Raw genomic sequence first — 13,936 nt, 5'->3', positions numbered from 1 at the left:
GGACAGAAGCATAGTACAGCGGGTAGGGTATGGCACTTGCTTTGTACTCAACTGAAGTGAGTTCAATCTCTGGCACCCCATTTTGTCCCTGAGTACCACCAGAAACAATTCCCGTGTGCAGAACCAGGAGTAACCCAAGAACACCACCCCACACCAAAAAAAAAAAAAACAACAAAACAAACAAAAAAATGAAACAAAAAGATCCATATACTGCAACAACAACAACAACAAAAAAAGCAAATGTGGCCTAGTAGATGTATCTGTTTGCTTATGAAAGCCAACCTAAAAAGTATTATTACCCTACCAATTCCTTTCTAGTCTTACAAGTTCCAACACACAATTTTAAATTTTGCTCTTTGGCTATACCTGGACCACTCTTAGGAGATCCAGGGGCCTATATGTTGGTGTGGATCAAACCTGGGTCAAGCACATTCAAGGCAAGCACCCTACTCATATGACAGTACTATTACTTTTGTCCTATAGCAAAATTTTTATTTTAAACTGATTCATCTTTTGTTTTGGGTGTGGCCAGTCCCCAAACAAATAAATTTGGGCTGGGGTACATACTTGGGAGCACCATGGTGCTCAGAATCACATTCAAGGCAGGCTCAGAAAACCATATAGGATGTTGGGGACCAAACCCAGGTCAGTTGTGTTCAAGACCTTACTCACTGTGCTATTGCTCTGACCTCCCAGCCCAAATTTATTTCCAGTGAAGGCATGAAATAGTACAGAGAAACGTAGGAAAAACCAAGGGTGTTTTTTGTTTTTTTTTTTTGTTTTTGCTTGTATCACCTTTACAAGCCACCAAGGACTACTGAATCATTTCTATTTCCCTTAAGTATATTATTAAAAAGAAATCCAAAAACTTCGGGCACATTCCAATTCAAGTACAGTACAAGGCAAAGAAACTTTATTACTACACTCATACAGGTAATGATTGTGTCCCAAGTTTTGTCCTCGTAGCTTCAGATGACAAAGTGCCAGTTTATATAGAACTGCTTTAAGTTGCTAATCTTATTTAAAAGAGGGTAAGAGAGTGGGGGAAAAGTCATTCAGAGCTTAGCACTGCCACTTCATTTCAAATTTGTCATTTTGAATTTGGATCAAAGCACATAACATTAAACCATAATCCAAGAGTTTTCTATTTAAGTAGTATCACTTTTTTTTTTTTTTGTGGTTTTTTTGGGTCACACCCGGCAGTGCTCAGGGGTTATTCCTGGCTCCAGGCTCAGAAATTGCTCCTGGCAGGCACGGGGGACCATATGGGACGCTGGGATTCGAACCAATGACCTCCAGCATGAAAGGCAAATGCCTTACCTCCATGCTATCTCTCCGGCCCCAGTAGTATCACTTTTAAGAGTTTAATACAGGTTAGTGCTTAAGAGGTCTCTTATCCGAACAAATTTAAATCTAAGATCACACGACATATAATGTACAAATGTGTCAAAAACTTGCCAACATCTCAATCACTTTAGAGTTTATATAAAACAACAGCAATATCATACTTATTACCAGGAACGGCACTGACTGCTAGCAGACATTCAGTTAGGCTCTATCAGAAAACATGCTGCTTTATTAAAACAAACCCCCAAAACCGTGACCCTCAAATGATATGATTTTAGAGTTAGGTCCTACTGAAATACCACACAGAATTCCTTCTCTTTCTATACAAGTTAGTAATGTCCATAAAGAATCCTGAAAAGCACACAGGGCAATATAACAAACTATATATCCTATCTAGACTGAAAATATATCCTGAAATTCATCAGAGTAATGTCAAGAAGCAACCAGAGAGATTTTGTAGTGGGCTTGATATTTATTGTTTTTTACCTGTAATTCTAAAAGTTTTAAGATTTATATCTTTATAAATTTATATATATTTATATCCTAAACAGCACCAGTCTCGCCCATTGGTACAATTGAAATTTGACTTTCTCAGTTCTTAGTTCACAAGTTTATTATGAAAAACACTGCAGTGCTCTTGTGCAGTAACATTGTCTTACAGGAGGGGGGAAGGGGGAACAGTTCTGTTCAACTCACCAGGTCCTGACAACAACAAAGAACAACATGAGGCTGAGATTTAAGAAGGGAAGTAAACCGAGTGCAGACAAATCATACAATTAAATTAAACGGTATCCCTGAAAAGAAACAAAACAATTTCGAAAACTCACAAGTAGAGGGGAGGCCTTGGTACTTATTTAAAAATGTTCATTAAGCTCCAATGATTGTTTGCTGCTATCCTTATCTACAGTCATGCTGAGTAAAGCTATAGCTAAATGGAAGTTAAATTGTATTCACGAGGTGTTAATGTTTACATCGTATTATCTGCAGTCTCTCAGAGAAAGCAAAAGTAACTACAAATAGCGCTATGCCAGAAACTGGTATCTTGACCAACAATGTCGCTTCAGCATGCAATGAACTGGTTCATTCTAAAGTGGTCACGGCTGTTGATGACAAGAGGCTTTGTATTTTTATATGGCACATCTTTTGGTCCATGTGAAAACAAGTTTTTGAATGTTAACTATTCTGACACTTTGGAGTTACTGTTGCTCTTCCCATTTCCAGTAGGTCAATATATGGTTCATGGCAATACTGTACAAGTTTAGATTTCCATTACAGGAAGTAGTCTGGGGTACGCCGAGTAACATGGGGCTCGCCTCTGCGAGGAGCTGGGTCAAACTGCAAGCTGCAAAACAAGAATTTTATTTCAAGTTATTAAGTACTTATAATCAATCAAGACCATTATTTTCAAAAATCATAGTGTTTTCTCATTCAACTTTAGCAATGTCAAAGAACCCTAAATCAAACTGGATGAAATCTTGAAGTCTCAAATCTCAGTAACTACATATGCAAGAAATAGCAACTAAATGACTCAGGCGTTAATACTTACAAAGAGTATTTTAGAGTATCATCAAGTTCCATAATTGCAGCTTGATTACCACAACGGTAACAATAGTTTGGAGCACTGAAAATCGTTACTACATTCCGGTCATGGCACCAGTTATATCCCTAGAAGAAAGGAGTTTAAGACAAAAACACAAACAAAAATCATTTTAGGGCTATAGAGATAACACAGGAGGTAAGCTAAGATGTTTGTCTTACCTATAATTCCAATCAACCAACCAACCAAACTAGGGAAATAGCTCAACTGGCGGGAATGCATGCCTTTGCAGAAAGCCTGGGTTTAATCCCAGCACCACATGGTTTCCTGGGCACAAAGCCAGGAACAGGCCCCCCAAGAACAGCCCAGGTATGGTCCTATAAATCCAAATCCCAAAAGCTTTACTCCCTATTCAATATTTACAACTGTTTGTTTATATCAAGAGATCATCTCCCTCCCCCTCAAAAGATGTTAATACTCTATTGCTGGATAATTTAGTAATTATCTACACTACTTTTAAAACACATTTATTGGGCCAGAGAGATAGCATGGAGGTAAGGCATTTGCCTTTCATGCAGAAGGACGGTGGTTCGAATCCCAGCATCCCATCTGGTCCCAAGCCTGCCAGGGGTGATTTCTGAGCATAGAGCCAGGAGTAGCCCCTGAGCACTGCTGGGTGTGACCCAAGAACCAAAAACAAACAAACAAAACAAAAAAACAAACAAACAAAAAACCCAACTTATTAAAAAAAATAAACACTTATTTAACATTCCCAAATTAAAAACCAAAACTAAACACCACAAAACCCTAGTTTATTATAAAAAAAAAAAAATCAAAAGCTTAACATCCAAAAAGCAAACTGAGGCTTATGTAGCTGGTCTTCTGAAACTCACTAATTATTCTCTTATTGCACTGATCCTAACACAATCCAGGAATGAGTTATATCTATTCCTTGTGGGGTACAACACATAACCCCCCTCAGGCATACATAGGTAAAATGGCCACTGGCCATTTGATGGATACCTCTACATTGTTCTGTCTTATTTCTTTAAAGTCTATCTCAACATGTGAGTTACATGTAAAGTACTGTTCATAAAAAGTCCCCCGATGTGGCCTTTGGGAAAATGGCAGAGGAATGACTGGCTAAAGAATAAACCCAGGGCCTTGTGTAGCAAAACACACACTCTACCATAAATGAATGCACTTCCTTTAGCAAACGCATATTTTACTGCTAGCAATCAGTTGTATTTGGGGGGGGGGGGGGGTTTACACACAACAGCACTCAGGGGTTATCCCTGGCTCTACGCTCAGAAATCGCTCCTGGCAGGCTCAGGGACCATATGGGATGGCGGGATTCGAACCACCATCCTTCTGCTTGCAAGGCAAACTCCCTACTTTCATGCTATCTCTCCGGCCCCTGTTGTATTTTTATTTAAGAATGCTATCCAGGGGCCTGAGATAGCATGAAGGGAAGTGCAGAGGAACAAACCCTGGTTAGCCACATACAAAGCAAAGGCCTATCCACTGTATTCACTTTATTATCATCTCTTCACCCCCCAACTATTCAATGTTTAAAGTTGAGCAGAAAGCCCATTTCTCTAAAGTTTCTTTAAAAAATTTTTTGTTTTATGGGCAACACCCAGCTGTACACAGGGGTTATTCCTGGGCCTATGCTCAGAAATCACTCTTGACAGGCTCGGGACCATATGGGATACCAGGGATCAAACCTGGGTCTGTCCCATGTCAGTCGCATGTAAAGCAAACACCCTACCACTGTGCTATCTCTGACCCCTTAAGTTTCTTCTATTATATCACTTATAATCCTGGAATACAAGTATTTTTCTATTATCGTCCCCATAAAAATAAATATATCAAATATGTGAACAAAATTTAAATCACAAAATGTTAGAAATCCTTGCAGCTTAACTTCCCCTTAAATCCTAAACAAAGATGAGGTTTAGCACAGTCTTTGTATATGTAAAGAACCTGCTTTATTTTCTGGTACTGTCCAATCATTAAGAATTTCTGAAAGGCTGGGGATAATATAGAGGTTAAGGTGCTTGCCTTGCACAAAACAAGTTTGGACACAGTTTGATCCCCAGCAACCCATTCAACACTATCAAAATTCCTGAGCACAGAAGCTCTGAACACTCCTGGGTGTGGCTCAAATTCCCATCCCACAAAGAATCCTGAAAACAAAAACTATGAATTTAATTCCTTTTCTTCGTGTTTTTAATTTGTTTGGTTTGTTTGTTCATTTTGAGCCACATCGTGATGCTCAGGGGTTACGCCTGGCTATATGCTCAGAAATCACTCCTGGCTTTGGGGACTTTATGGGATGAAGGGGGATTGAACCTCGGTCCGTCCTAGGCTAACGCGGGCAAGGCAGACGCCTAACCGCTTGCACCACTGCTCTGGCCCCATGAATTTAGTTCTGATTAAATTATTTTGGTTTTATTTTTTTGGAGGAAGCCCACACCTGGCGGCTCTCTGAGGTTACTTCTGGCAGGCTTGGGGGGACTGGGATGTCAGGGATTGAGCCCAGGTGGGATGTGTGCGAGTAAATCATCCCTACATACTGTGCTATCACTTTAGCCCTTTAAAAATGCTTTAATTTCAGGGTGCAGCTATTGAAAAGACTCACATAAGTATCATGAATTAGTAACTTCTCATTTCTTTTTATCATTTCCTTAAAAAGCAAATCAGAAGGTAAATCAAGAGTTGAAAGAACAGAACATACCTCCATCACCAGCTGGTGGGCTCTAGACACCAACGTGAGACCATTGGCATGATTAAACGTCTCAGAAATATCTTGCCCAAAGGTGTAGCCAGCTCCCCGGGGAGATATACCCCAACCGCCACGGTCATCTGGATCTGACCATAGCAAGTCACACATGGGACCCTAGAAAACCAAATTAAATTATAAACTGCCATTTGTAAAAATGGTTAATACATAATTTGAGTAATTTGTCAGAAGCAGCACCCTACAAGCAATACAATCAATGAATCCCAAGAGCTTCGTGCCTTAACAAGTAACCCCCAACCTAATATGCAAATGACATTATAAGTAGTACAGACTAGTAATTGGAGATGCTGAAGACAACCACTGAGGTATTAACACAATTCAATAGCTGCTGACACTTTAGCCTCAATTCTGAATGTTAGCTGTTTCTGAAGAATGGGGGATGACTATAGACTAAGATACCACATGAGGTTGTTTGAAATTAAACTGAGTTAAAATTAAATTTCTTCCCTCTCTGTAAGTTTCCTGAAGATTTTATCACCAAATAGAAGTCAATACCTCATGGGGAACTTCTTGTAGACGATCAAGTGCTCTGATGTGATCCAGTGTATCTATAGATGGTGAGAGGCCACCATGTAGACAGAAGATCTGAAAAGAGTAGTTAATAATGTTAATCTCACCTGAAACAACCCCCCACCACCACCGCAACAATGTTCAGGGTACCACATGTGATGCCGTGGACCAAAACCAGATTAGCTCTGTACAAGGCAAATGCCCTACCCACTGTTCTAACACTCCAGCCCCAGAACTTCAGATGTTCTTAAATAACTCTAGGCTCTGACCCACAACACTTGACTTCATCGATGTCTGTTTGTTCTGCTAGAACCAAATTTATCTCTAAAAGGACACTCTTCTAGCCTAAAGTACTAAATACATTTCAATCAGCTCCTCTAAGAAAATATTACTGATTTAACCCTCTTCAATGACTACTACCTTCTCATAGAAATCTCTTGTAATTCCTTTTGTGCACACCTCTAATGGGCCAATAAATAATTACGCCATATATGCTTTTTACCAGAAACACTGAGAGGATGAAAAATATGCCTTTCATCCCTGTAATTACAATATGTAGTTCAGTGTCTGATAGAAGACTCATCAATAAAGCTTCCCCCTTCCCAAATGTGCAAAAGAGTGAACTCAGGGGCTAGAAAACATGCCTTGCATTTCAAGGCTAGAGTTTGATCCACAGTACCATATGCTTCTTTGGAACACTGCCAGGTGGTCCTGGCACTGCTAGGACTGAACTCTGAACCTAGCTACTTGGCCAAGTATTACAAGGAATAGCATTGAGTCTCCTAAATATTGCTTGGGAAATACCCAATTCCCTCCACTAGTCCCCTAAACATTAAAAAGTGGATTCCTAGAAATAACTGACATTATCTTTTAAGAACTACATACCTGTCTTCTCCTCTCCCCTCTCCCCCTCCCATCTTTCCCCTCCCCTCTTCTCTTCCTCCCTCACTCTCCTAGAAAAAAAAAAGAACTACATACCTGCCCATCCACCAAGGCAGTGAGAGGAAGATAGTCAAAAAGATCTGTAAAATATTTCCAAACATTTGCATTTCCATATTTCCTTAAACATTCATCATAGAAACCATATACTTGTGTGATCTGTCTGCTCTCATGATTTCCTCGAAGAATAGTGATGCGCTCACGATAACGAACCTAGAACAATAAAATGAGCAGCAGTATGAACTCCTGACTCCTTCAATAATTAGGTAATTCTACAGGGAAAGCTTAAATTTTATTAGGAAAAAACACTCCCTAATACAAGAACTGAAACCACAAATCTACATTCATTTATCTACAATTATCTACCAACCTTATCTCAACTAAATTCAAAACTTCTGCTACCATCAACTTTATACCAGTCATAATTATTGGTTAAGATATCAAATATGGGGGCTGGGCGGTGGCGCTAGAGGTAAGGTGCCTGCCTCGCCTGCGCTAGCCTTGGATGGACCTCAGTTCGATCCCCAGGGTCCCATATGGTCCCCCAAGCCAGGAGTGACTTCTGAGCACATAGCCAGGAGTAACCCCTGAGCGTACCGGGTGTGGCCCCCCCCCCAAAAAAAAGATATCAAATATGGGGTTTAAAATGTTAAACTTTTGAGCTTAAGAGTTATACAACAATCATCACAATGTATAGAATCTTTTCATTATCCCAAAAAGGTCTCTCATGACTGCAACTGATGTCCACAACCTCTCTCCCAGAACCAGTGACCTACCTTATTTTTTGTACCACTCCCCCCAACCCCCAAATGGGGGGGAAATGTCTGTGTCTTATGGAGCGAATGCCACCTGGAGTTCAAGCCTGAGTACAGGGGGCTTGTTTGTATAGTAACAAAAAAGTATTTGATTTTTATTTTCTGATGTAAAAGTTAGGTAAATGTGTTTAGCCAGCTGTGGACCGGCATATTGTAAATATACTTTGGCCTCGCAGGCTGGTTGTTTCCATTCGCCATCTCCTGAAGACTAAAAAGCTTTTCCTCATCTAAAAACTATGTGCGTCTTATGGTCAGGTGTGTCATTTTTTGCTTGTTTTTGGTTTTTGATAGCGCTCAGGGGCTACTACTTCTGGTCCTGCCCTCGGAAATCGCTCCTGGCAGGGACAGGGGACCATATGGGATGCCGGGATTTGAACCATCATCCGTCCTGGGTCGGCTGCTTACAAGGCAAACACCCTACCACTGTGTTATCTCTCTGGCCCCTAGTGCATCTTATAGAGCGAAAAATATGGTACTTTTTCTGTTCAGTTATTTATTTCCTAAAAATTTCAAATAAGCTGCATCTTTTTTTGGATCACACCCGGTGATGTTCAGGAGTTACTTCTGGCTCCGCATTCAGAAATTGCTACTGGCATGGGGTACTATATGGGACACCGGGATTCAAACCACTGTTCATACTGCAAGGCAAACGCCCTACTGCTGTGTTATCTCTCTGGCCCCATAACCTGACTTTTTTTGTATTTCTGAGGTTCATCTGTCAATGGGTTCAGTGTTTTCTTTGTTCCTTTTAATTGCTAAAGAGTATTCCACTCCATGGTTCTATAAAGTAGTGATAACCTAGCAAGATGACATTTAGATTGTTTACAGTTTGGAGATACTCTAAATAATGTTATGATTATTTACAAGAAGTTCTTAATACTCCTATCACTTCATTTCTCTGGGGTAATTCACAAAATGTAACTGCTTGGTCATTTGGCACATGTTTACTTGTTGAGAAACTAACAAACTGCTTTTCAAAGTGCAGGACTTTATTAGTAACAGCAATATGTGATGGCTCTCATCTTTCTGTACAAACTCAAGTTTTGGTATTATCAACATATGATTAATATATGGATTGAAGCCATAATATTCTGACTTCAACATGTTTTTTCCGGATGACTGATGATGGCCATTTATTTTTTTTTTTTATATTTACTGACCATTTGTATATATTATTGAAATACCAATTCAAATATTGTGGCCAATTTCAGTTTTTTGTTTGGGTTATATCTGGCAATGCTCAGGGGTTTCTCTGGGCTCTTGGCTTAAGGACCACTCCTGGCAGGCTCAGAGGACCATTTGGGATGCCAGGAATCAAACCCAGGTCTACCATACACAAGACAAGTGCCTTACCATCTTATTCTCTCCAACCAATTTTGTCGATTTTTAAATCATTTGCCTAACTGATATTTAAAAGCCATGAAAACAGGTAGGTTTTTTTAGTGATATATACTTAAGAACAAAAACCTTCGGTCCTGAGTGGTGGCGCAAGCAGTGGGTGTTTGTTTGCCTTGCACACGCTAACCTATGAGGGACTGAGGTTCGATCCCCTGGTGTCCCATATGGTCCCCCAAGCCAGAAGCGATTTCTGAGCACATAGCCAAGAGTATAACCCCTGAGCATCACCAGGTGTGGCCCAAAAACCAAGTAAATAAAAATTAAAAACAAACAAACAAAACCTTGATCTTTATAAGTTCAATTTAGTTTTTACATTGATTATATAGCCAGGAAATCTTTCCCCAACTCAACATTATATTCTCTGGCTTTATTCTATAAATGTCAGTTTTAGCTATCACATAGGATGAAATTTGGCAATTTGTATGGTATGCAGTACATTAAGCTCAGATATCTCCTCAGTTCTAGCAGCCAGCAGTCCAAGATCAGGATTAGTTGATTCTAAAGGCCTTTTTTTTTTCCCTAGGCTAGTAAGAGACTATCTTTTCCCTATGTCTCTTCTTTTTCATCTTTCCTCTATATCGTAATGTCTTATAAGGATGCCAAATTACATCAAGGCCCACCCACAAGACCTATTTTTATCTTAATTACCTCTTGAAAGGCCTGATCTCCAAATATAGTCAGGTACTGTAAATTACTAGGGGGGGTTAGGACTTCAATATGTTTTATTAAGTATAGAGAAGCACTTCAGCTTATGTTCAAACACATATTCAAAATTTAAAAATAGTATATTCATTCTTCCTGAGCTCTGCGATTCATCCCAAGCTTTAGGTATAGATTAGCTTATAAGGTTGCTTTCACAGTATAATTACTGTAATACCGTAAAGAAATTGTATGTAGAACTTAACATGAGTCAGACTAATTGCTTCATAAACATGCACGTTATGTTTCCTGAAATTTAGCTCATTTAACTTCTGATAGCCATTTTATTATGCTGCACATCCCTTAATAAAAGCTTATCCCCCAAATTAAAGTCCAACAATTACTATTATTATTATTATTTGTTTCTGTGCCACACCCTGAGGCGCTCAGGAATTACTCCTGGCTCTGTGCTCAGAAATCATTTCTGGCAGATTTGGGGATGCTGGGATATAACCTGGGTCAGCTGTGTGCAAGGCACATGCCCTACCCCCTGTGCCATAGCCCCAGCCTCCAAACAATTACCTTTAAGAGAAAGGCAAAAATCTGCCGCCCTAAAGGCTATTCTGTTTCACTCTCAGATCTTTGTACATTTCCCAAAGCTACTTATCTTTACAGTTCAATTATGTCATGTTCGAAAGCAGTAAATTATTCTAATAAATAGTAATTTAGATATTCACTTACTGTTGAATAAAATCAATTCTTTTTCTGATATTCAAGAAAATAGTATGTTTTCACATAAAAACTTTTATTCTCAATAAAATCTAATTGCAGGATTATGTATTAAAGGCTGTAACATCCTAACATTTGATATGTTTCATTCCTTTAAATAATTGTATTATCTCCACACCTAACTTATTAAAGTTTTTTTAAACCTGACTCTAACTTTTTTGGGGATGGGGGACATCTTTGGAGATGCTCAGGTTATGGGCTGCAGGGAGGAGGAGGTAGTGTTAAAGGTCATATTTAGGGCTTCCCTCCATGATTTCAAAGCAAGCAATTTCCTGATTTGAGTCCTTTTCATGGTTGAGAAATAACCTTTTCTATTCTGACTTTGTACCATCCACTTATTCAGAATAAATTTTTATCTACGATTTAAGTCCTAATGCTTATACTTCATAGCTTGCATTCCTAAATGTAGAATCTTACTTGAAAAACATCGTAGAGGCCTATTTTGCCAAATTAATAACCAAACAAAACTGAAATTACCTTAAGAGCTACAAGCAGAGTAACTGTTTCCACCGAGTAATATCCTCTGTCAACATAATCTCCCATAAACAAGTAATTTGTATCTGGTGATTTGCCACCAATTCTAAACAGTTCCATGAGATCATGAAATTGACCATGCACATCTCCACAGACGGTGACTGGACATCGAACCTCTTGCACATTGGACTCTTTTGTCAGAATTTCTTTAGCCTATAGTTAAAAAAAAAAAAAAACACAAAACAACCTGAACCAATATATTAAAACATGAGCATAAAACATTAACAAAGACATGTTTATTTACACTTCAAATAGTGAAGTGATTAAATTCATAAGATAAAATTACAAGCAGTTATGATCCCATTAAAACGAGAGCAAAATGTGAATAGATCCTCTACATTGGCTTTTGCTACCGATACTCAGAGGAAAATATATCAAAGAGGGGGTCCTTTCTAGTAATATTTTTGTTTTTTTGGGGGGCCACACCCCTTTGATGCTCAGGGATTACTCCTGGCTAAGCGCTCAGAAATTGCCCCTGGCTTGATGGGACCATATGGGACGCTGGGGGATCGAACTGCGGTCCTTCCTTGGCTGGCGCTTGCAAGGCTTACCTCTAGCGCCACCTTGCCGGCCCCGTAAGAAAATTTTGTACCTTCTCATTTGTCACTGAAATTATTAGCAGTCTTATAAGAACAATAGAGGGGCCGGAGAGATAGCATGGAGGTAAGGCGTTTGCCTTTCATGCAGGAGGTCATCAGTTCGAATCCCGACGTCCCATATGGTCCCCCGTGCCTGCCAGGAACAATTTCTGAGCCTGGAGCCAGGAATAATCTCTGAGCACTGCCGGGTGTGACCCAAAAACCACAAAAAAAAAAAAAAAAAAAAAAGAACAATAGAATGCTGTCTCCCATAGCCAGGGACTGTATGTGGAACCAGGGTCAGTCACAAACAAAGCAAGTCCCATGCTTGCTATACTATCTACTTCTCTACCCCCTGTAAAACTTTTAGTCTTCTTAGACTTAAACAACACTTGGAAGATAGTAACAATTTTGTCTTATTTTTGTATTGTCACACTCCTCAAACCAAATATACAAACTTATGTTTCATACTTATGATTACTATGGTTGTCATTTTTTTAAAAGATAAGGCAACATACAGGATGAAGCTATAGTACATTGGGTAGTCAGTCCATTGTTCTTTGCAAATGGCCAATCCAAGTCCAAAACTTGGCAGTGCAACCCCAACAAAAGCATATATGCATTCCTATTCCCCCATAAATCACAACTTCATACATTCCTTTTAAGGGTAAAATACTTCATTCAGCAAAAATATTATTTATTCATCACTTTTAGGCCCAGTTCAAGGGTGCAGAGCTGTCATTTAATATAATTTACCGACAATGCCTATAAGACACAAAACTGCAAGCCACACTGGGTGACATTCATTTACCTATCTAAAAATGCTAAAATACAAACCTTGGGATAGAGGTAGTGGCAAACAACGACGATTACCACCACTGGAAAGTGGGGCATCACAAACAAGTCAGTAACAAAGCTCAAACTACATTAAGTACTATGAAAAAGAGGAAAGTAACTTCTGGAGGTCTCTTGGTAAGCATTACAAAGTTTGTCTTGCATCTGTGAGGTTTTGAGTTTGATCCCAGGCACAGCAAAACAAAAACACAACAAAAATCCCATAGAGGGGCCAGAGAGATAGCATGGAGGTAGGGCGTTGGCCTTGCATGCGGAAGGAAGGTGGTTTGAATCCTGGCATCCCATATGGTCCCCGGGAGCCTGCCAGGCAAGATTTCTGAGCATAGAGCCAGGAGTAACCCCTGAGCACTGCTGGATGTGACCCCAAAACAAAACAAAACAAAAATCCCATAGAGAAGCAGATACAAATATTATAATAGGTTCTGCCTTGCATGCAGATGTCTGTTCAAATCCCTGGCACGTCACATGTTCCCTAAGCACACAAGGGGTCACTCCAACAGTCAGGAATAGCTCGGGAACATTAGCAGGTGTGACAAACGATTCATTTCAGTAACATAAAGAAAAGACCAAGTGCTAAAGTCTGGTACAGTAAATAGCAGATTCTGGAGTCACAATAGCAGAAGTTCAATTCTAGAAATTGTTACCATGTTCTTTGGAGAATAATAGTTAAGAAATATGCCCCCACCCAATGTATTTATGGAGAGGCTTAAAGTCTATTTTTTTTACCTTCAGGAGAGAATCCAGTTACCTGTGCAGATTATTAGAGAAGACACAGAACTTCTCAGGATAGCTGAGAAGGGTTAAAAAAAAAACTATTATTCTAAGAATACAGGACAAACACTACAGAATTGTTTTCTAGAAATAAATGGCAGATCAATAGGCAGCTGGGTCAAAGAAAGGCAACACTAAAATAAGGTGACAAAATCAACAAGGAATTTTGCAGGACTGAAGCCATAGCACTGTAAGGGAGTTTGCCTGGTACATAGCAAACCAGGTTTCTACCCCGGCATCCCATATGGTCCCCCAAAACTGCCAGGAGTAATTTTGAACATAGAGCCAGGAATAACCCCCAAGTGCTTCCAGGTGTACCTCTTCCCCACCCCACTCCCAAAAAAAAAAAAAAAAACCCACAAATGAACAGGGCTGGAGTGATAGCACAGTGTGGTGTGCAGGGCATTTGCCTTGCACA

General features: G+C 39.6%; 1 protein-coding gene across 1 annotated transcript in view; it reads right to left on the bottom strand.

The window, feature by feature from the left end:
- Nucleotides 1–1,934: 1,934 nt before the first annotated feature.
- The window catches only part of PPP2CA (protein phosphatase 2 catalytic subunit alpha), a 29,003-nt gene continuing 17,001 nt past the window's right edge, over nt 1,935–13,936 (bottom strand). The window contains exons 2-7 of the mRNA XM_049786778.1: nt 11,258–11,467; nt 7,179–7,352; nt 6,186–6,275; nt 5,625–5,786; nt 2,894–3,012; nt 1,935–2,689 (exon numbers count right to left, since the gene is read on the bottom strand). Coding sequence (XP_049642735.1) covers nt 2,617–2,689; nt 2,894–3,012; nt 5,625–5,786; nt 6,186–6,275; nt 7,179–7,352; nt 11,258–11,467 — 828 coding nt within the window. The 3' untranslated portion in view covers nt 1,935–2,616. The remainder of the gene's footprint in view (nt 2,690–2,893; nt 3,013–5,624; nt 5,787–6,185; nt 6,276–7,178; nt 7,353–11,257; nt 11,468–13,936) is intronic.

The sequence above is a fragment of the Suncus etruscus genome, chromosome 14, assembly GCF_024139225.1.
Source record: "Suncus etruscus isolate mSunEtr1 chromosome 14, mSunEtr1.pri.cur, whole genome shotgun sequence".
Taxonomy (NCBI): domain Eukaryota; kingdom Metazoa; phylum Chordata; class Mammalia; order Eulipotyphla; family Soricidae; genus Suncus; species Suncus etruscus.
This window is presented reverse-complemented; position numbering and strand designations above follow the sequence as displayed.